This window comes from Cnephaeus nilssonii (genome assembly GCF_951640355.1).
Source record: "Cnephaeus nilssonii genome assembly, chromosome: 9".
Classification (NCBI taxonomy): Eukaryota; Metazoa; Chordata; class Mammalia; order Chiroptera; family Vespertilionidae; genus Cnephaeus; species Cnephaeus nilssonii.
In genome coordinates, this window is record NC_137080.1 from 19117126 (window position 1) to 19140627 (window position 23502).

Consider the following 23502-nt stretch of genomic DNA (forward strand, 5'->3'; position numbering starts at 1 on the left):
TCCCACTATGAGTTTCAGTTTATTCTTTAACTTGCAAATGTTGATTGTATAATTTTCAAATTAAGGCAACAGGGTATAATAAAACTGTACAGAAAAAAAAATCATACATCCTTATTAGCCAGATTGTGTCTAAATAATAAAAGTAATATATTCCCTGTCAAAATACCTCAGTTTTGTTTATTCCTACAAATATTTTAAAGTGGCTTTTCAGCCAAGTTTGCTGTCAGGAGGTTGTGTAGATTAATCTCAAATTGGCTGAAACAATGAAGAAGCATTGGCCTTGTAATGTAGTGCAACCAAGGAAATCAGGCTCAAATACTAATGAGCAGTTCCTCTCTGCATTGGGTCATTATGATTATATTAATTTAATAAGTCAAGTTAGGAAACAAAGATAAATAATCTTCAAGATACAGAGTAAATATTTAATTTAGCTTTCTGTCTTCATACTGTTTACTATTTCTGTGCTAAAATCTTGCAATATGGCATGGAATATGTCATTTTCTCCATCATACTATTTAAATAATTTTTTTCATTTTTGCTTCATCATCATCCTCACTGCCTCTTACTTTCATGAATTCATTTCAGATGATCAGCTTTTCCATCATCAATGTTGAGTATAATTTGTTAATAAAAATAAAATAGAAAAATCAAGAAGTAAAGTAAGAAAGTAAAGATATTTTCCTGTGATGTTAGAATATATTCAAGAAAATTAAACCATATAGATGTCACAGTAAGATTACAATTTGCTTAATTTTATGATAGTACTCATAACTGAGATTTCATAGATGGATAACATCCCGATGTCATGATTGACATACCTCCAAGTGGCTCTGTCAGCTTTTTACATACGTATCTAGATAAAGATACTGAGACACAGAGAAGATACCAACAAGGTATGTGTCTTAGCCCGCTTGGGCTGCTATAACAAAATACTACAGCCTGGTGGCTTACAAACAACAGAAATTAATGTCTCAGTTCTGGAGGCTGGAAGTCTGAGACTTCTCTCTGAAGCCTCACATCACAGAAGGGTCTCCTTTGTGAGGGCACTAATCCCAATTACGAGAGCTATGACTTCCTAACTTAATCACACCCCAAAGGCTCCACTTCCTGATACCATCACATTGGGGATTAAAATGTCAGTATATGAATTTTCGGGGGACATACATAGTCAGATCTAAGTAGTGTATCACTCTATTTGGTAGTATGATAGAGAGTAGCCTATATGTGTTTTTTTAGTAAGAGAACCTCATAGGGCTTACTAATTCATCCCTGAAATAATTCCCATTTCTTACACTGCCTTTTGATATGTCAGAAAGTTCTTTGTAAAAGCTGAGTTGTTGTTGTGTGTTGTTGTTTTTTTGTCCACATCATTGCCTTCACTGACAGTCAATAACAGTATTTTTCACCTTAAGAAGAGACTCTGTTCCTCAGTTACACTTTATCTAAAATTATCTTTTCCTTCTCAACGCAAGTAGTAGTTGACACTTTGGGCCACATTTTCACTTATGGTCAGACTCTCAGAGCACACCCTGGTCTATTTTTTAAATTGTGGTAAAATCTACATAACAATTGCCATCTTAACAACCACTTATAGTTCAGTGAATTAACGCATTCACATTGTTGTGCTACCATCTTCAACTCCTAAACTCTTCTTAGCTTACCAAACTGAAACTGTGCCCATTTAATAGTAACTCCCCATTCTCCCCCACTCCTCTCAGCCCATGGAAACCACCATTATACCTCTGTCTCTCTGAATTTGACTGTTCTAGTCACCTCATACAAGTAAAACCATACAACATTTGTCTTTTTGTGTCTGGCTTATTTCACTTAACATAATGTCTCAAGGTCCATCCATGTTTGTAGCATGTGTCAGAAGGGTGTTTTTTTTTCTTCCTTTTTAAGGCTGAATAATATTTCATTATATGTATATACCATATTTTGTTTATCCAATCATTTTCTGTAGACACTTGGATTGTTTCTATCTTTTAGCATTATTATGAATAATGCTGCTATGAACTTAGGTGTACGAATATCCGTTTGAATCTCTGTTATTTCTCTTTGGGTATATACCCAGAACTGGATCAAAAGTTAACATATCCTATATAATAAAAGGCTAATATGCAAATAGACGGAATGGTGGAACAACCAAACTGAACAACCAGTCGCTATGATGTGCACTGACCACCAGGGGGCATGTGCAGAATATGGTTGGCATTGGCCATGACAGAATGGTGGAGCAGGTGAGCAGGGACGCCAGACTAAGGAGGAGCGCTAGTCGCTGTCATTGGGACGAGCCTCTGGTGGTTACTAAAAATTCTTTGCTCCCATGCTGCGGTCCCATCTGGCACTTGCACCTGCTGCTGGTGCTTGCGCCCGCTCACACCCACTGCCAGTGCTGGAGCCACCACTTGCGCCCACGGCCAGCTCCTGGTGCCAACCCTGATAGTTTGCCGCTGATTGCCCCTCAGGGTTTCTCCACCTCCCCCTGCTCCTGAGGGGCAATTGGGGCCAATAGCCATCTCTTGTACCTGCTGCCGGTTCTGCCGGTGCTGGCCCTGCTCGCACCCATTGCTGGTACTGGCCCCAATCACTCAGTGCTGTCAGCGGGTGCAAGCAGGGCCGGCGCTATCAGTGTGTGGGAGCAGCGGCGGTAAGAGCGGGGGCGGTGGCTGGAGGAGCCAAGACCTGCCTCTGTGCCCACCACAGCCTCATGGCCTACAGTTCCTTTCAAGGTGCACAAATTCATGCACTGGGCCCCAAGTCCTATATAATAAAGAGGTAATATGCAAATTGACCCTCATGCCCTCACACAAGATGGCCACCCCTATGTGGTCAAAGATGGCAACCACAAGATGGCTGGCCGGGGAGGGTAGTTGTGGGCCATCAGGTCAGCAGGGGAGGTCAGGTAGGGGCGACCAGGCCAGCAGGGGAGGGCAGTTGGGGGAGACCGGGCTGGCAGCGGAGCAGTTAGGTATCGATCAGGCTGGCAGGGGAGTGGTTAGGGGGTGATCAGGCTGTCAGGCAGATGAGCAGTTGGGAGCCAGCAGTCGGACATCCTCCGAGGGGTCCCAGATTGGAGAGGGTGCAGGCTGGGCTGAGGGACACCCCCTCCCGTGCATGAATTTTGTGCACCGGGCCTCTAGTATATTTTTAAATGTATTTGAGGAAGCACCATAGTTTTCCATAGCAGGTACACCATTTTACATTCCCACCAACAGTGCACAGAATTTCCAATTCTTGCATACGCTCGCCAACACTTATTTTCTGTGTTGTTATTGTTGATAATTGCCATCCCAATGGATGTGAGGTGTTAATGGTTCAGATTTTCTTTCATGATTTTCAAATCTTCCTTGAGATAATCTGGGGTGAAACATTCTGAGAGATATATAACTTTTAGACCATATGCTATTGGAAAGAATAGCAGTGAAGAGTGCCTATATAAAATCTGAGAATCTTGAAACATGACAGATACAAGCATTACATTATCTGAAGTTAAATTCTGGACAATTTTGCTCAGCTTGCTAAAATGTGTCATCAACAAAAAAGCCGTGATATGCAGTCAGGTATGGAATGAACTGCTTTATTTATATAAATTATGTTTTTGTAATATAAATATATGTTGAATACTAGTGTCAAGAAAGTCAGCAGTCATTTTTGTCTCTAGGGAGTTACTAATGACACTTCTTGAAACTTATTTTGTACTAGGTACTGGGCAAAATGTTTTACATGATTTATCATAAGGAATTTTCAACTCTCTTAGAAAGATATAACAGATGAGAACATTTTGCTTCAGAGAGATTTAGTAACCTGCTTAAAATTTGCAATTGGCAAGCAATAGAACCAAAGTCAAAACCCAGTTCTTTTTTTTTTATTTTAGACCCTGCCCTCTGTATTCCAAATAGACATTCATGCAACTTAATTCCTTTCCTGAATGCTAGAGTACTTACGAGTATCAGTGCTTCTCTGCTCTATACAATATATGTTGGCATATGTACATGCTAATAATTGTGCTGTCACTAAAAATTAGAATGGATTAATATAAAAACATTAAATTAAAACCCCTACCTTGAAGTTAAAATTAGGACTTATCAAATACATTACTAACCTCTAATATATATGAATAGAAATAATTTGAAATACTGACTTGACTATTTAAATGTCTTCTCAAAATGTTTGGAGAGAGTTATTGCTTTATTAAATGCTAATCATCAGTCAATTTAAGTACTTTTGTTTTTAATAAATCATGCAGTTTGTGGGCCTTTGATAAGAAATTTTTTTGGACAATTTCAACTGCAATTGACTAAACACCATGCTAGAAGATTTGACAAAAATTATTATTGATCCAAATTGGTCAAAAGGATTTTCAGAGTGTAAATCCTTATTTCTTCATTTTTAGTGTGGTTAATTTATTTTCCTAAGGAAGCACATTTAACTTTTCTCTTGTAATCACAATGAAAATCCTGCCTGAATATTTACATATCAACACAGCTTTTAAAGTCCTGTTTACACATAGATATTAAGTAGAATTCCATACTCTAAATTATATAAAAGAAGCATTTCTGAAGACATAGAAAATAAGCATATTTTTTAAACACTAAAATTATGTCTTTTAAATAGCATTGCCAAATATAGATTCATAATGAAGGTTAGGGTGTTAAACAACTTGTTAGAACAAATGGTTTATTGTAAACTTGTTTAGTCTGTATGTTAAATATCTGCATTTTTAAAAAGTTTTATATCTTAGTCAAATATATCTAAAAATAGTGAGAAATTTGATAAAATAAGATTTTATATTTGAAATGAAATTAGCACTGCTGATTGGATTAAAAGTCATAATTTCATATTTTGCTATTTATTTTAAATTTTAATTTTTTAATTCTTTACTATTTTTCCATTTAAATATAGAAATATATAAGAGCTTTTGGTAATTTCTTTACAAATTTTATTACTTTTCCAGCATCTATGTGGATACTGGTGACTGGCAAATAATAGGTGCCCAATAAATAGATATTGAATAAATGGACACCTTGGTTGAATCTTCCGGTCTCTGATCTTTCTTCTTGCTGCTATTATAGCATTACTTTATCATATTATCTCCCTCCTCTATAATATGATTATATAAATGAGTCCTTGCTCAGAATAGTATAAATTGCTAATCCAACCCTTAGACTTAAATCAACTTTTTAGTAATATTAGTTTTTTAAACATCCAATAAAGTTAAGATGGAATGTGTGGCTTCTCCATTAGGAGCCAACTTCCAAGTTTCCAAAAGGGTTCAGTTTCAACGAAAAGCACCTTTATCTATTGATAACATAATGTGGAGATTCTGTTTTAGCAATTCACGTAAAGAAGATATTCTAAACTATAAAAAATAAACTCTTGTTTACCGTCCTTTTTAAATCTGGTTGTATTGTCAGTTTTTTGAGAATAATCTTTATCTCCTGTCTGAAGACTGAATGTATTTGACCAGCTTTAATTTTCTTGATTATCATTAAAACTTCTAATTATAAAATAATTCATGAATTACATGTTGACATAAAAGTACATTTTATTAAACATCTTATTATTTATCTCTTTAGAATCATTGCATTCTACTATTTCCAGTATGACTTTAAATGAGTACTTTTAAATTTTATTCTTGAAACATTTAGTTTTTCCATTGGTACTTTCTTATTGGTTGTTTTTGCCATATACATCTTGACATATTTACCTGGGTTAAATAGCAAAAACAACTGTATTTATGGATTTTTTTGTGAACTCACTTTTTTATATAGATTCTACTTTATCTTATAAAAGTTCACAGCATTAACATTTGGGTTGATTGTAGTTCTCTTCAGCATACACACACAAATACACATGCATTTTAAATTGTAGTGTACTCTAAAAAAGTTTTATGTTCTTTTTAACTTTATGTTTGGAATCATCACAACTTTATGATGGAAGTGTATTATTATTTTATTGTCCAGATGGAAAAATGAGGCGCAGAAAGGATATGAAACTTTCTAAAGTGGCAGAGGCCATTTAATATTACACACTGCATTTGTCCCTCAACCAACATACTTGCACATCTAATGGAATATTGCAAATCTTATAGCTTGAAATAGAAGTCCTGATGATTTACCTCCCCCAAAACGGAACTTCTCAGCAATAGCACCACTCTTAATCCAGTTGTCAGACAAACAATGAAAAGAAACAAAAACCTTGGAAATTATCCTCGATTATTTTTTCCCTACATGCCCCTTATCCAAGTCCTGCAAACGGAACCTACAAAATATATCCTGAATCTGACACTATTACCTGCATCACTACCACTTAATCTAAGACACCATTATCTCTCACCAGGCTACAGAAGAGCCCCTGACTAGTCTCTCTGTTTCACATTCCTCTTTATGGCCTCCTCACCAAACAGCAGCCATAGCAATCTTTTAAAAATATATATTGGATCTCACACCCTGTCTGCCCAAAATCCTCCAATGGCTTCCTAACATGCACAGATGAAATCCATACTCCTTGCTACATCCTGTACAGCCTGCATGGCCTGGCCCTTGTGTGCTCCCCCAACAGTGTAGCTGCTAATCTTTTATTCTAGACATTGACCTTCTTGGGATGAATCGAGTTTGTTCTTCCATCAGGCTGTTTACACTTAATATTCCCTCTACCTTAAATGCTCCTTCCCAAGATCTTGACATACCATTCCTCATGTAACTAGTAAGTGAGGTATCCGCTCACATGTCACCTCAGAAATTTCTTTCTTGGTCAACATCTATTTTAGAAACTTCTACCTAAAATTGCACTATTTATTCATTTACCTTGTTTGTTGCAATGGGAGACCTGGAAAGTGTTTAACAACTGGCTCGCCAGAGGGTAAAACAAAACAAAACACCCTGATTTGTAGTGTTAGCCAGTTTTCTTGGTGTAAATATTCCCATAAGGGCTGATTTTAAGTTACCAACATGATGTCATTCAAAACGGAATTGGGAAGAGATACACCCAATTGGCTTTTTGAAAGCCAGTGCAAGCTGGTTCCAGCACACCATTGGTGTATTGCCTATTTTTCTAAAATATAATCCCTATGAGAGAGCCACTTTCTTATCTTCACTGTTGTATTTCATGATCTAGTTTAAAGACTGGCAAAATAAATAATGCATTGCTCAATCATATTTGTAGAATAAATGAATCAGTGGACTAACCAATATATTACTCAGTGGGACTTAAATATTCTGCAGAAGTGCAGAATATTAGAATCTGTATTAGGAATGATGGAAAACACAAAGGTAAGAGTAGTGCTAGTAAAGCAAATTTGACCGAAGGTGTAACTGTCCTTCCCACCCTTCTTAATCCTGGAGCTGCCTCAGTCTCTATTTAAATATCCCCCTTTAAACCTTCCTAAAAAGATTATTAAGAATGTGAACATTTAAATGTATTTTGTTCCTATTTCAATAATTTCATGTATGCTCAGGCTGCAAAAATTGATCTGAAGTTAGTCTAGTGTGCTGTGTACTTGAAGCATTTGATGCACGTCTAAATTATTAATGTCAAGAATATCTACAATTTAAATTATTACCTTTTTTTGGTTTGCATTATAATAACAAAGTTTATGACCTAGACACAAAAAGGACTACATCAAGAATTTGAAAAGTCATGCTACAGTTCTGCATTTCCATCTGTGATGATACTCGATAGTATATTATGCTGAACAGGCAAAAACTCGAGTGTCTCATCCATATAAAATATATGTTAAATGCTTTCAACAAGTGTCTATACTTACTACCTTCTGTTTATGGTCACTCTTTGTGATACCATTCTATACTGATTGCAGATAGAAAGCCTGGGATAAGAAAAAGTTGAAACTCCATCTTTCATACCTTTTATAATGCTTTGCCAGTAGCTACGGTTCTCTAACAACAATCCACAGTTTGTTTATATATTTATTTTTAATACTCATCCAAGAATATATTTTTATTGATTTTAGACATACAGAGTGGGGGGAGAGCGAGAGCGAGAAAGGGAGAGAGAGAGAGAGAGAGAGAGAGAGAGAGAGAGAGAGAGAGAGAGAGGTGAGAAACTCATTTTGTTGCCTCCCATATGCGCCCCACTGGGGATCAAACCAGTAACCTAGGTATGTTCCCTGACCTGGAATCAAACCCATAACCCTTTGGTGTATGGGATGATCCCCAGCCAACTGAGCCACCTGGCCAGCACCCACAATATATTTATATTGAACAGAATCTTGGCTTCCAAATGAAGCACTTCAATAGAGTGTTGTTTATGGTGTTCCTTTCTACAATATCCCTCAACATTACTTATGGTCAAATTGCATGGGTGTTTTGCTGCCATCCAGTCTCTGCTGTTTAGATGGATTCAATGTAGAATGCCATATTTTACTATTGATGATTATGCAGCATTACTATTAGATGTTGAGTAATAGTAGTCAAATAACTTTTATGGATTATTATGTTTTATGCCCTGGGTACCACAAAGGAAATAGAGCTTGATACCATATTGCTGAAGTACTACTTCTCTTTCTTAAAAATATATTGTCCTTTAAATTTTAAATCTAGACATTGTTATTAAATGTTCTATTGGAGAGTGATTTCAGAATCAGAATTCAATGAGAACATACTGTCATACTTTATGGTAAATGGGAAGGTGTGTGAGATTTTTCTAGTCAAGGCTTTTATATAAATTAATTATGTTAGAGACTGATAGAATCCTCATTGCAGGACACTTGATAATACAGAACATGTCCAATAAAATTTGCTCTTTTTCCAGATAATTATAACTGTGACTTTTTGTGATGTTTATAACCTATTTAATAGGAAGAATGTCAATATTAGAAATTGTTCTATGTAACTTTAAAGTTGTTTTTTCCCCTCCTGCAGCCTGAGTCCTAGTTTTATTAGCCTTAATTTTTCTCTAGTGGTGAGGGTTAAAAAACCTACAAGATTTATTTATTTTTATTCAGGGACAACCAATTAGTCCTATATGGAGAACTTTGGAAAGTGCAGGAGCAGTCAGACCCACTAACAGGGCACTTGTTTGTGAAGGCCACACAGAGGAGACAGAGACACTAAAGTGTCCTGTGTGTGCTGCAGATCCTTCTGGGGCTTCCAAAATCTAGGTCTTGGCACCTCATAAATCATTTGACTTGACATCACCAAAATTATATTATGACTTGGTGGGTTTCTAGCAAAAAGAACCAGGAGAAATCTAGGCAGACTACCAAGAGGATAGAATTTGCAGGGTGGTTATTGTAAGAAGTTGATCACATCTTCTCTTAAAATAGTAGCCTTTCAAAATAGTCATCATAACTATTTGGCACTCAATCCTTAGGAAGTGTTTATATAGTTATATGAGTGTTGTCTACTATTCTTATTTTTAAATTGTAGCCAGAATGACATCAGGTTCTGAAACTTTCTCATTGTTCATTTCATTTACACTCCTCACACTTCACTGGCAATTGAGGACACCTCTTTAAAATTTAGGTGTAAAGGACAGCTTGACAAACCTTGGCACAATTCTCTCTTTTCCAAATTTTCATTTCAGAGGGAGAATAGGTGATTTAGACATATTTAGGATTGTTAGCTCAGTAGAATTTCCCCTCTGTCTATGATGAGGCATGTGTCATCTGTACTTATTAATGTTGTATGGTGGTTAGGTAGGTTCACCCTTTAGGTACTTGTAGAACACCTCATGGAGATAGATTGACTCGGTAAAAGAAGCGATAGACATGAGTCTACAGGGGCTAAGCTGAGCTGTGGAGGACAGGTCATTGTGGATGTCACTTATTCACAGGGTTGCCAGGAGTTGGAACCAACTCTTTGGTGCACAGAACATGCATAGAAATCACCTTGAGGTTTCTTAAGTCATTTCTGAGTTGGCATTCTATTTTGTATCAACTATCCAATTAAATTTTAAAAATATTAATTGAGAATCTATTATGTGTTAAGACATTAAAAAATGTTTATAGAATATTCTATATTTTCTACTGCTAGCACCTTATAACTCATTTGATGGTAAAACAGGCAGAATTGCTTCTTTAAAAAGCAAAATTAAATTGTCATAAGAGATGTTCAGTTGTTTGTTTGCAATGTAAAATGGTATATAAGAATGTGATTAGGTTAGAAATTAAGATGTGTGAAATCCTAATATATAAAAACCTTGGGTCCATCACATCCTCAATGACCGGGAGGCTCAAACAACTAGAAGTCAGTCCTGATGTCAGTGCTGGGTGCCATGGCGACCCAGCACTGACTGCTACGGCTGCAGGTACAGTGACCCAGCACTGACTGCTGAGGGGGCTGAGAATCAGGCCCAGAGAGAGGCCTGAAGAGAGAAGCAGGGTCTGATCTGTAGCCTCTGTGGCAGTTGTTGATCAGCACTTGTCTCTCTCTTTCTTTCTGGGCTTGGTCAGCAGCTGCACCTCCATTTCTCTCCAGGCCTCTACCAGGGCTGCTGATCAGCTCCGCCTTTCTGATAAGGCCCTGTTTATAGGCCCAGAGACGATGACTGGCATAGAAACTGACCAATCAGAACCAAATCTGGGCCAACTGTGAGGAGCCAATGGCTGCCTAGGAGGCAGAGCTTTTGATGCTGACTGACATAGAAACAGACCAATCAGAACCAAATTGGCGAGCAGAGGAGGGCAGTTGGGGGCGAGATCAGGCCGGCAGGGGAGGACAGTTGGGGGTGACTAGGTTTGCAGGGGAGGGCAATTGGGATTGGGGGTGACTAGGCCAGCAGGGGAGGGCAGTTGGGGGCGATCGGGCCAGCAGGGGAGCAGTTAGTTGTTAATCAGGCTGGCAGGGGAGTGGTTAGGGGGTGATCAGGCTGGCAGGCAGAAGCAGTTAGGGGCAATCAGGCAGGCAGGCAGGCAGGCAGGCAGGAGAGTGGTTAGGAGCCAGCAGTGCCAGATTGTGAGAGGGATGTCCGACTGCCGGTTTAGGTCCTGTGGGATGTGGGATCGGGCCTAAACCAGCAGTCAGACATCCCCCAAGGGGTCCCAGATTGGAGAGGGTACAGGCTGGGCTGAGGGACAACCCCCCCCCCCCCCGCCAAGTGCACAAATTGCATGCACCGGGCCTTTAGTAACTGTATAAAGAAGTTTGTTGAAATATTCATAGACACAAAAGGTATTATTATGCAAAAAGCAAAATTAGACAAAACTGGATCTTATAATGCTCTCTAATTCACTAGTCATGTGAAATGGAACAAGGTACCTTGTGTATTATGTTCCATTGTAGCCATAACAGATTACCAAAAATTTAGTGGCTTAAAAAAACACAAATTTATTACCTTACAGCTTAATAGGTTAGAATTCTGACATGAGCCTTACTGGGCTAAAATTCAGGTGTGGATATGGTTGTAGTCCCTCTGTAGGTTATAGAATTCATTTCCTTGATTTTTCTAGCTTCTACAGGCTGCCTGCAATCCTTGGCTCATAGCCCCTTCTTCCATCTTCAACGCCAAAAATGTACTTCTCATGTTCCATCACTCTGACATTCTCTTTTGCTTCCCTCTTCTATGTTTCTGTTTACATTGGCATCATCCAGCATTATCTTCCTATCTCAAGGTCTTTAACTAAACCATATCTGCAGTCCCCTTTGCCATAAAAGGTAACATATTCACAGGTTCCAAGGATTAAGATCTGATCTTAATCTTAGAGGGGCCATTATTCTTTCTGCCACACCTACCCTCTGTCATTTCAACTTTCTAATCAGTTCCTACTTATGTCATAGTTTTTGTTAGCAGAAATAAACCTCTAAATGCTGAACTGCCTGGTTAAAACTAGGCACTAAATAAAATGTTTATTTCCATATGGAAAAGATTACCAGGAAATAAAACATTGAACACACCTTTGTTTGGGAAACTGGAGTTATGAAGGACCAGAGCTGGCCTTGGGGAGGAATTCAGATAGTGCTATCTTCTGAATAGTCCTGCTGTTTTCACACCTTCCTCTGCCATTATTTACTTTCCATTTCAGGCAAAAGCTGTATTAAGAAAACATGTTTTACTTTTTTTTTTAAAAATCCCTGAATTATAAACAAATACAATTTTTCAAAGGTAATTAAAGTTTCAGAAAAGGGGGGAGCAGCATAGTCAAAGGCTGTAGAGACTTCAAAGAAGATGGAGATGGATGTAAAAATATGAATTTTCCAACCATGTTGCTTATAATTCTGAAAGCAATTAGGGTGGTGTGTGGTGTGTGGGCTACAGGGGTGGTAAAGTAATAGACAATAGTGGGTACAAACTATTTTTAAGAATGTCCCTAGAGAAGGACAAGAAAGTGGGGCAATATATAAACATGGAAATAGCTGATGCTATTTCATTTGTAGTAGCTAAAATTGAATAAATGTTAAGTGACTCTAATCTGTTGAAAGAATTCATGAACCAAGATCACAAAGTTTCATTCTGTCTTTGATTTTCTATTCTGCACTGTTAACATTATATGTCTGACTCTTCCCATCACCACAAATCTTTGCTATTATTCCCCAAATGCTTTGAACTAGAGTGATTCATTCATGTCTGCAATGTCATAAATTGGAGAACACGTAGGTTCTTACCCTGGTAACTATAGAAGCACAAAAACAAAGGCAATGCCAGGTATTTCTCCAGGGTGAATACATTTCACAAGGCAAGCTTTAAACTGTCACATTTCTGATTGTCTGTGATTCACACCAATATTGTGCTCTGTGATGGCTTCATTGAAAGGACTGTCATGTTCTATGGGGGACTCAGCCTACCTGCTCTTTTACCAGTAGCTGGTGTGAAAGCCGTGCTGTGCCAATGGCTTGTTCACAGAAGGCGGGCCAATCTTTTGAACCGTAGATTGTTTCAAATGAGAGAGAAATAGGTGAGGCGAGAATAGATGTCAAGGGCAATGCTAAAGAGATGGAAAATGCTTGTCTGAGTTTTACCTACAGCTAACATTGTTAAAAATGATAGTCGGTTAATGAAGCATGGAGGCCTAAATGCATTAATAAGCTCAGGGAGGACTTTATTCATGCCAATTTGGATTCTATTCACTTGTATTACTAGTTTTCTTAAGACTGAACTAAAATTTTGAAACCTTCTGGGCCAGCAATGCCCTTAAGATTTTATAGTTAATTTGGAAGAATTATTGAGACCTATTTCTTCAGCTCAAAATGAAGTGTGGTCACAGTATTAAGCAGAGTAAATCATTTACCAAGATAGTAAAGAAAAGGCATTAAATGTTTTTAAGAGCAAGCATTAAATTACCAGTAGTGGTAAAATCATGATATCAAAGAGATTTATTTGTATATTTAAATGAGATGTATTAATGATCTTGTTATTCTGATTATGAAAATTTCACAACATACATATGGTATAGAGAGTACCATATATTCAGATGTACCCAATGCCCACCTGTACGAATTGACTCATGAACCTTCTTGTATCGATTCTATACTTATCCACACCTCCAGATAATTTGCAAGCAAATTCCATATATATATCCCTTTCTCTTTAAATATTTCAGTATGTATCTCTGAAGGATATGACTTTTCTGTAAACAAAATCATTGTCACACCTAAAAATTAATACTATTACTACTACTTCTTTAGTACACAGAAAATATTCAAATTCATCCCATTCACTTCTAAATTGCTTCATAGTTTTCCAAATATTTTAATGGTTGATTGAATCAGGATGCTCCTGAAGTCATATATTGCATTTATTTGATATAGCTCTTAAATCACTCCTAATATATAATCTCATTACTTTGTTGCAATTTGTTTTTTAAAGAAACCCTATTATTTGTCCAATAGAGCTTTTCACATTCTGAATTTTAAATCCCTGTGGTGTATCCTCTACTACTGTATTTTGTGTAAATGATAGTTTCATTTAGGAGACTTGCTCTGATTTGGCACAACTGCTTTATAGGTGATGCTGTGTGGTTCCATTACCCTGCAGAAAATGTCCAGGTGTCTCTCTTTTGGAGATGTTAGTGGCCATAGGACCATCATTTGAGAGGTCCCCTTCATTGTAAACAGTGGCATCCTATAGAACCGCAACTTTCTCCATAATGCTTTTTTTATTTACCAATAGAACCCTCCGCTCATTTCTCTTCCATCTCAGATTTTCTTGGCTATTCTTGCTTATTAATTCTTCCAAATCAACTTTATAATCAACTTGTCCAGCTCTAGGGGGAAAAAACTAATATTTTTAATGGAAAATGAAATGGCTTTATATCTATATATTAACTTAGGAGAGCTGAAAATTAATGATATTTTTCAGAAATAGAAGTTGAGATTTTTTTCTAGTAGAGTAAGGTAGAGAAATCCTTCAAATACTTTCCCATGAGTAGTAAGGCAATGATTAAAACACTTAAAAATATAATTTCACCAAATAATTGAACATTTTATCTTCCAAGCATTATCATTAGTCATCCAGTTAGATTATTGTTTCTTAGAAATTCTAGAGTGGTAGAGTAATTCATTTTCAAATGTATAAACTTCACATGTTTCTGTTTCTCTGGCAACATGGGAATCACTTACCCTGAGGTGAAATATCTCATTTGCTTACCTGCAACTTATTAAGTTTACACTCAGCAATTGTAGGGGTGGGGAATAAATGGACTACATGTTATACCTGGGTGACAAATACAGATCATTTCAGTATGTGAAATGATTGCATATGGACTTGTCTGGAAGAAACTGTGTTTCTGGATTCCCCATTACATTATTCTATGTTTTTTGAAGTAAGTGTAAATTTACAAAGGGCCATGAAACTCATCCAGAAAGTAATAATTGGATGTATTTCCAGGTTATTTTTTTAAATTTAGATTCTCATTTAAACACTTGTTATTTTGGAGTTTGATGTAAACTTAGCTTCCAAAATAGTATTATTAAAATCTGTACAATGATCTCTTCAAAGAATTTTTAATATTATAATGAGCCATTTAGAATTCTAATGAGCCATTTAAGATTATAATGAGCCATTGCTCAGAAATGTTTGCTGGGAGGAAGAGCTTGCCTACATTCAGCCCACTTCTCAGCCCTGCTTCTGGTCAGACCTGCTGTTGTGAGGTCCTACTGGACTTCCCCCCAGGCAATGGCTACTTTGAGTACTTGTTAGGCCATGACCACTGCTCTTCCTCATTAGCCAACTCCCATGGACCTTCTAGAAAAAAATGCTGAACTCTCCTCATCCTCTTCTCTTTGTTAGTGGTTTCTACTTTATTTCTTTATTCTCTCTTGGAAGTCTCAGGTAAAAGAACAGATAACATGAATTACATCCATCAACTCAAACACAGAGGTTTACACACATTTCTATAAAGCTCCCCTGATTATTCCAATGGATACTGGGCTTGAAAACTAAAATTTCTAGGATCCTTTCTGGTTCTGATATTGTATAACTCTCTTTACTTTCCCAAAGCCAATTTTACCCTTATGGATAAATATGAGAATTTGATAAATGCACTTTTGGAACTAGGAATACAGATGAGTTTTCAAAGTATATTAGAGATGGCATGACAGCACATGAAAATGTTAAAATTCATATTATGGGCAAGAACAGGTGCTAGGATATTGCCAAGCCTCTTTCAAAATGAAGCAGTTTTGTTATGTGGACTTGATATAGGAAATTCACAGCAGCCAACCATGTGGGGAAGGAGGCAGAGCTCAACAGTGGGAAGAATTAGATGGTCACATAGTCTTTGAGAGATTAGGAAAGAAGAAATAGAAGAGATAATTCAAGTCTTACGTGAAGGATAAAGTGTCATTTTCCATATAGAGTGGCCTTCATCAATATTCTCATGTGTTGTTTTTTTTGTGTGTGTTTTTTTTTGAGATCAGCCTATAGGAAAGAGATTCCATGGCTTTGTTACATCATTAAGGAGTCCTATTTTGGCCTGGCTCTCTTAACTGTGTGCGAGTGACACTCAAAAAGCCTCAGTAAAATCTCTAAATCACAATCTATTTTGGTAACATTTTTCTAGATCTGCAATTCTTCTAAGGACAAAGAAATTAGGATAAAGTGGGTTCCTTAGAGTCACAGCAGAGGATATTTTTTTTAAAAAAATCTAGATCCAACAATACATGTGAGAGAAATTGGTTCTGGGTATGAGAACCAATTGGTTATAGGTGAGCTAAGATATTCCGCCCCTGGGCAGCAGACTGGCCAAAGCCTCCAGGATGCTCACTTAGGGCTATAAGGTCTCCTCCTTTTACCCCAGCACTGTGCCAATATTTCACACAGTGCCATGATGTAAAAAGCATTGGAAAGCATCACTCTATATGATGGTCATTGTATGTAACTTGCTACTTTGGGACTGAAGGATTCTTTTGAAAGACCCTGTTCTCCAATTCCACCCTAAAAGAGATTAAGTTGTTAATGTACTGCTTAGTATAGCAGGAACATCTAATTCAGTCCTGTATCAGTGAAGTAATTACATAATATTTTGTTAGGTGACATACGAATGGATTATGAAATAGAAAATTCACTTCGTTATATATAAAATGTCAAACTTATTTCCAAAGTTATCTTGGATATTTTTTTCTTTATGCATCAGGTTTGTAAAAAGTACCTTCCAACAGAGAAATATTTGGGAATTATAGGTTGATATCTAAGGTCCATCAAAACTAGCTGTTACATTTTTGTACTTCTCATTATGAGTTTTTTTTTTTCTTTCCTTATTGCACCCCATACTGACTAGGGTTTTATTCATCTGGAAATATGACTTCATAACTACTGATTTTGAAGAGTTTTTATGCTGAAAACAGAAGACATAGTTAATAAAAGTAGCATAGGTACCTAAAGAGAATTATCCTATTAGGGTCATTAAAATTGGAACACTTAGAAAATCACTGTTAAAACTTTCACAGCCATTCCCTGACATCTTCAAAGAATACTTCTATTCATTGTGATTTTCAATAATGCTGTCTACCACATTTTTAACAGTTTATTCAAAATAATACATGCCAATTAGTTTAATTAATTTTGCATGGAATTTGAAAGAATCCATAGAAAATAAATGAAAGAGGGATATTGTTTTGAAGTGGGCCTCTTCTAATATTCTCTAAGGCAGTGGTTGCTTTTTCATGTCACTTAATGCTTACCATTATATTGAATTACAGAAGGAGTCTGTGGGGTTTCTAGTATGACTTTATTTCATGGATTTTATCTATTATTCCGGAGCCTACACAGAAATTCCTAAGTCATATATATATCCACATTCTAACTCAAGAGAATTTGGCCTCTTATACTGGCTTGCTGACCTGCTTTCTAAACAAAATTCTTTAGCCATAACCTCAGTGTATCTTTATTTCTCTTATTGCGTACATATGACCTCTAATTATGCTTTGCTATATTTTTACTTTAAAAAAAACTCTACAATTTATTTTTCTATAAGGAAAGATACTAATATGAAATATTTATGTAGACTCTATTTTTCCAGAGAACACGCAGTGTTTTGTATTCATTATCTCAGGATCTCTTCCAGGGTTTTGACTTTGGAAAAGACACATTTGGCTAAAATAAAGGATAAAAGGGTTTAAGTAATTTTTTCAGTTCACAGAGGCATAATAGGACAAACACTATATATGTCTTATTTCCCACAAGTGACAAAACAGGCTAGTGCTGACTGGGATTGGAGCTCAAACAAACAGGCGCGCGCGCGCACACACACACACACACACACACACACACACACACACACGGTGTTATGCTAATAGACGTAAGAAGAAAGCCTATTATAGTGATTTTGATTATTCAATTAAATCTAATAAATATTGAATACCCACAGTGTCAAACAAATTATAATAAGGATTGTAGCATCTATGCCCTTTAGGAGCCCTTTAGTTATTTGTATTCTTTATCATTTTAGTAATGTTGTCACAAATACTGCCAGAAATTAGGACCAGAGTGTTATATTTATAATAGAGACATCTCTCTGTGTTCTGTCAGATTAATCAATAGGTATCTTCTTCAGTGAATTTCTTTATAAAGAAATGTCATGTGAATGAGTTGTTGAATATGGAATGTCTAAAATATTTTCTTATGAATAACACCTTAAAAAAGCAGAAACAGCAAATATTTTGGATAATGGCTGATGAAGTGTTTTCCATATTTGTCCTATTCTTATCCTTTTTCTGATATTTATTTGCTTTTATTTTTTCTTAATTTTTTAAAAATATATTTTATTAATTTTTTACAGAGAGGAAGAGAGAGGGATAGAGAGTTAGAAACATTGATGATAGAGAAACATCGATCAGCTGCCTCTTGCACAACCCCTACTGGGGATGTGCCCGCAACCAATGTACATGCCCTTGACCGGAATCGAACCTGGGACCTTTCAGTCCGCAGGCCAATGCTCTATCCACTGAGCCAAACCGGTTTTGGCTCTTAATTTTTAAAGTAATGTTATTAAGAGCTAAGAGGTTTATTTTTAATAAATAAATACAGCAGGATATTGGATGAAGAATAAAAGCTCCTTTCCTTCTCTCTTTGACTCCTTATTCTCAAACTCCATAGGTAACAACCTTAATATATCAGGTATATTTTTCCCCAAAAGTCTAAGTGCATTTAAGTACTTATATGCACAAACATAGGTATGTGTGTCTATCTGCAATTATATTTATCTGTATACCTTGTAAATATAGATTCATAATATTTTCCACTTGTAGAGATCCTGTATAATAAAAGGATAATATGCAAATTGACTCAAGGTGGAACGACTGGTCGCTATGATGTGCACTGACCACCAGGGGGCAGATGCTCAATGCCAGAAGCCCTAAGCCAGTCTCACAGCTGGTGAGCTCAGCGGCAGTGGCGGGAGCCTCTCCGGCCACCACGGCAGCACTAAGATGTCCGACTGACAGCTTAGGCCCATAGGGATCGGGCCTAAGCTGTCAGTTGGACATCTCCTAAGGGCTCCTGGACTGTGAGAGGGTACAGGCCAAGCTGAGGGACCCCCCCCTCCTGAGTGCATGAATTTCGTGCACTGGGCCTCTAGTATTTAATAAAACAAAACAGACCTAGCTGGTTTGGTTCAGTGGATAGAGTGTCAGCCTGCGGACTGTAGGGTCCAAGGTTCCATTCCAGTCAAGGGCATATGCCCAGGTGGGATTGATCCCCAGTGGGGGAGGCGTGCAAGAGGCAGCCAATCAATGATTCTCTGTAATCATTGATTTTTCTATCTCTCCCTCTCCCTTCCTCTCTGAAATCAATAAAAATATATATTAAAAATTTTAAAACAGAACAAAGTACAGACCAATCAGAAGAGATGTCTTGGCTGATTTTTGCTATGCTGATGTTAACCAGCTGGTCTCAGGGGACAGGAGGCATTTGGGAGGCTTGGGCTGCAGCAATTCACCAGCAAATTCAGAAATATTTCAGTATGTTTACCACTGGTTTTTTGACAACTGTGCCTAGAAAGGAAGCAAATACCAGCCTCCTTTCAGTCATTTGATGGCTGGTGGTTTTTTCCTCACTACACATACGTGTTCCCACCTTCTAGTAAAGATCTCAGAAGACCTCAGACCATTTCAAAAGACCTGCATCAGACCCTCTCCTATTGCCCCTCTGTACCAACCTTACATATTTTTAAATTCAGTCCCTTAGAGTTTACCGTAAGGACTGTTTATATATTCATTAAGGTCTCATGTCAAAACTGAAGCAGATCAAGTTTATTTCTAGAACATTTATTGCAGGATTTCCTCTGCAGCCCAGCGGAACCTTTAATCACATTAGCAGGTCCACCTTCCCAGTTGTACCTTTCCAGTGACCTCAGTCGCTTAAAGCTTAGAACTGTTAAGTTTTCCATATTTCAGAGCATAAACATATATTGTTGCTTTATTAGTAGTATATTTTTCATATGTCTCATTATTATAATTTTACCAACCCATGGGTGATGGGACTGTAAATTAAATTAGTTTGTATGTATCTTTCTACCCAAAGCATTGCACATAAATGTGACTCAATGTTTGCACATGATCCTTTTAGACTTTGGGACTGAACTGGTGAATGCACACATATGCACTCTCACAAAAAATCCAAGGTATTTTTTTTTTTTACATCTTCAAATTTGATGTAGATTTGAAAATAGAGGATTGCCACATTCCCCTCTATTGTCACTCTGACGCCTCTTTATTTTTCTACATTTACCTCTGTGTTGGTTTTACTGCCCCACACTAACTCCATCTAAAGGGTACTTTTGGAGGATTAGGTAATATAAATAAGCATATCTTTTAAAATATCAAGCACTATCATTCACACATGGAATTTCTAACTCATACTTTATACTCGGTAACACAGCAAGATGAGTAAATTGGTATGTAATGAATGCTTTAGGTGATCATGATTATAATGGAACTTTAACAATCGGGTGACATGATGCCAATGAGTTGTGAGAGAGCTAAAATCCGAGCTTCATTCATTTCTTTTAAAGGCATGGCTGTCAAAATGAAACATCCCATCTTTGCAAGAAGGTATTAAATATGAACAGGTAACAGTAATATCATTTCACAGAACATAAAGGGTTATAGAATAAAATCTGAAATAAAATCCACTGTAGCATTAAGCCTCCTATTTGATTTATAAAATGTGAGAATACTTTGGAATTCAGTTACACACCATTGTCACCCTTCCCCAGGTGTTCCAGATTGCGTACGTGATTGTGAAAGCAGCTAACTCGCCTCGGCCTGGAAACTGGATCTTGGAACGCTCACTTGATGATACTGAATACAAGCCCTGGCAGTATCATGCAGTGACGGATACGGAGTGCCTGACCCTCTACAATATTTACCCCCGCACTGGACCGCCATCATACTCCAAAGACGATGAGGTCATCTGCACCTCATTTTATTCCAAGATACACCCCTTAGAAAATGGAGAGGTAAGATGAAAAAACTCACCATAACTATATTTAAGATGGCCAAACAGGCTTGTCAGGAAGACTTGAATATATCAGTAATTAATGTCAGGGGTATTTTAAAATAGGATTTCATAGAAGTACATTAAATGAGTTATTAAATAAAAAGGAAAAACCCAGGGTGATTAGAATTTTAACTACCTTCATCTAGTATATATCTCCCATCTCCAATAAAGATCAGAGAGGAGGAAATGGGTTTAAGTTGGAAAGTCAATGATTAATTTTACATATAAAAAGACTTTTCTGACAATAAGGATTGCTAATGATTAAAGAAAGACTGAGACCTTAAAGGAAGTCTTAGTTCTGTGTATGCTCTGGTCTGAAGATGGGGACAAAAGAGGTGAATTTGGAAAGGAGTAAAATTCACACAGAGGACCTAAAAGAAGGAAATTTTTTTAATGTTTTTTTATTTTGTTTTGTTTTTTTGCTGTCACCACATAGGGCTAAGGTGGGTTTCTTTTCTTTGATCAGGCTTTGCTTATCACATCCTATATAATAAAAGGCTAATATGCAAATTGACCAAACTGTGGAATGACTGGTCACTATGATGTGCACTGACCTCCAGGGGCAGACGCTCAGTGCAGGAACTGCCCCCTGTTGGTCAGTGTGCTCCCACAGGGGGAGTGCCTCTCAGCCAGAAGCCAGGTTCATGGCTGGCAAATGCAGCGGCAGCGGCAGGAGCCTCTCTTGCCTCCATAGCAGCACTAAGGATGTTTACCTGTCGGCTCCCCTGTGGGGAGCAGGCCTAAACTGTCAGTCAGACATCCCCTGAGGGCTCCTGGACTGGAAGAGGGTGCAGGCCAGGCTGAGAGACCCCGCCTCCCCCTGTGCATGAATTTTGTGCACCAGGCCTCTAGTATTTAATATATGCTGAATTTGGGAAAGCATTCTACTTCTCTGTGGCATCTTTTATCCTGTGGTTAAGATTCTAGATTTATTCATTGAATTTAAGCCACAGATTCAAACCATGGTGTTACCTGTTACCAGCTGTGTGATTTTGAGCCATCTCTGTGCCTCAGTTTTGTCTCCTATAAATTAGGAATGGAATAATAGTTCTTACTTTATATGATTGTCAAAAGATTGAATAGATTATATTTAAAGCATTAGAGTAGTGCTGGCATATACAGTAAGTGCTCTGTAAGCATTAATTATTTTTGTTATTACTGAAATACCGTATTTTCCGGCGTATAAGACAACTGGGTGTATAGCAGATTTTCCTGGGTTAAAAAGTCGTCTTATATGCCAGAAAATATGGTAATAACTATTGTGTAGTTACTATTATTATTATTGTTATTATTATTTTTATTTTCCTCTCAAATACCCAAACCTTAGCTAAGTGACTTGGACTCTCATTATATTTCCCTAATTTATCTCTCTGGCCTGGCTCCTTTTGTCCTACCTGCTATGTACATCTCTGTTGATATTCATGTCTGGTATTTTCTCCTCAGTAAGCCATATATCTGAAGCTAGTATCATTTTTACATTCACATTATCAGAAAACCCATATTCATATTCTCAGCCAATGTTATTGTTACCGGAGAATTAAACTCCCGGTCACTCTCTGGCTTGGTACCTTCTCTGCCCTCCACCCCACATTGCCTGTAGGGATCAATAAATGTTCATTGTGTAGATATGCCAGAAGGTGTTTTGAGGCAGTACCCTAGCCCCTAGATAACTAGGTTCAGCTTCTTCCAGGAAAGGATACTCCTGCAGTCCAGCATCCTGGGCTTGCACTCAAGGGAAAAAGAGATGGTCACACAGAGCTATGAACAAGTCTCAGTGCCCTCCTGGCAAAGGAGGGGGAATGGAGGGCAATGCAGGGATGATAGCATGGCCAGTCTGTGTCATCCAGCCTGTAGACAGAATGAGGCTTTGAGCCGAAGCCTTCAAGGAAGACGTTCATTTCCGAAAGGCAATTTTCTATCATTACTGGCAAGAGAGGGCTCAACAGGGACTCTGCCTTGTCTTGCTCTTGGAGGATGATTCTGAAATCCCAAATAGGAATTACAGGGTGTGAAGCAACAGACTGCAGGGGGCCTCGATCACTTTGGTGGAACAGATACATCAGTGGTTCCCAACCTTTTCTTGGCTATGCCCCACCTAAGCATCTCTAAAATCCTGATGTCCCTCCCCACCCTCCCCTACCCGGTGACATATCATTCTTATTATTCAAAAAGTGAACTCCTATTCACATGGAGGAAGCCTAAAAGGCCATTAACTTGGTCTAAACAAGCTTCCAAAGAACATGGCATCCATGAAAGAGAAAAATAAAAGAACTAAAGGACAGTTGAAGTACTGAAGAAGAAATCACTAAGAAATTGGTAAAAAAATAATAATAATATGAAGTGATATGAAAAAGTGGCAAATAAAGTTTCAAAACATAGAGAACTGAAATGCATAAATATGTGACAATATATATTTATGTACTGCATATGAGGCCCCTAGAACCATAAGAAATGCAAAATATTCACTGTTAACTCATTTTCGAATTGCCCCTCTTAAAAATCAAATTAGCCCCCTGTGGGGCATGTGCCCCATTTTGGGAATCACTGAGCTACATAGACATCCCTCTCTAGCTGTGCTGCAGGGAGCCAACTCCATCTGGGCTTCCA

The 23502-nt window shown here is 37.5% G+C and overlaps 1 protein-coding gene across 1 annotated transcript in view; it reads left to right on the top strand.

Moving 5' to 3' along the window:
* LAMA2 (laminin subunit alpha 2) overlaps positions 1-23502 on the top strand; it is a 485095-nt gene that overhangs the window by 124383 nt on the left and 337210 nt on the right. The window contains exon 4 of the mRNA XM_079780407.1: positions 20612-20854. Coding sequence (XP_079636533.1) covers positions 20612-20854 — 243 coding nt within the window. The remainder of the gene's footprint in view (positions 1-20611; positions 20855-23502) is intronic.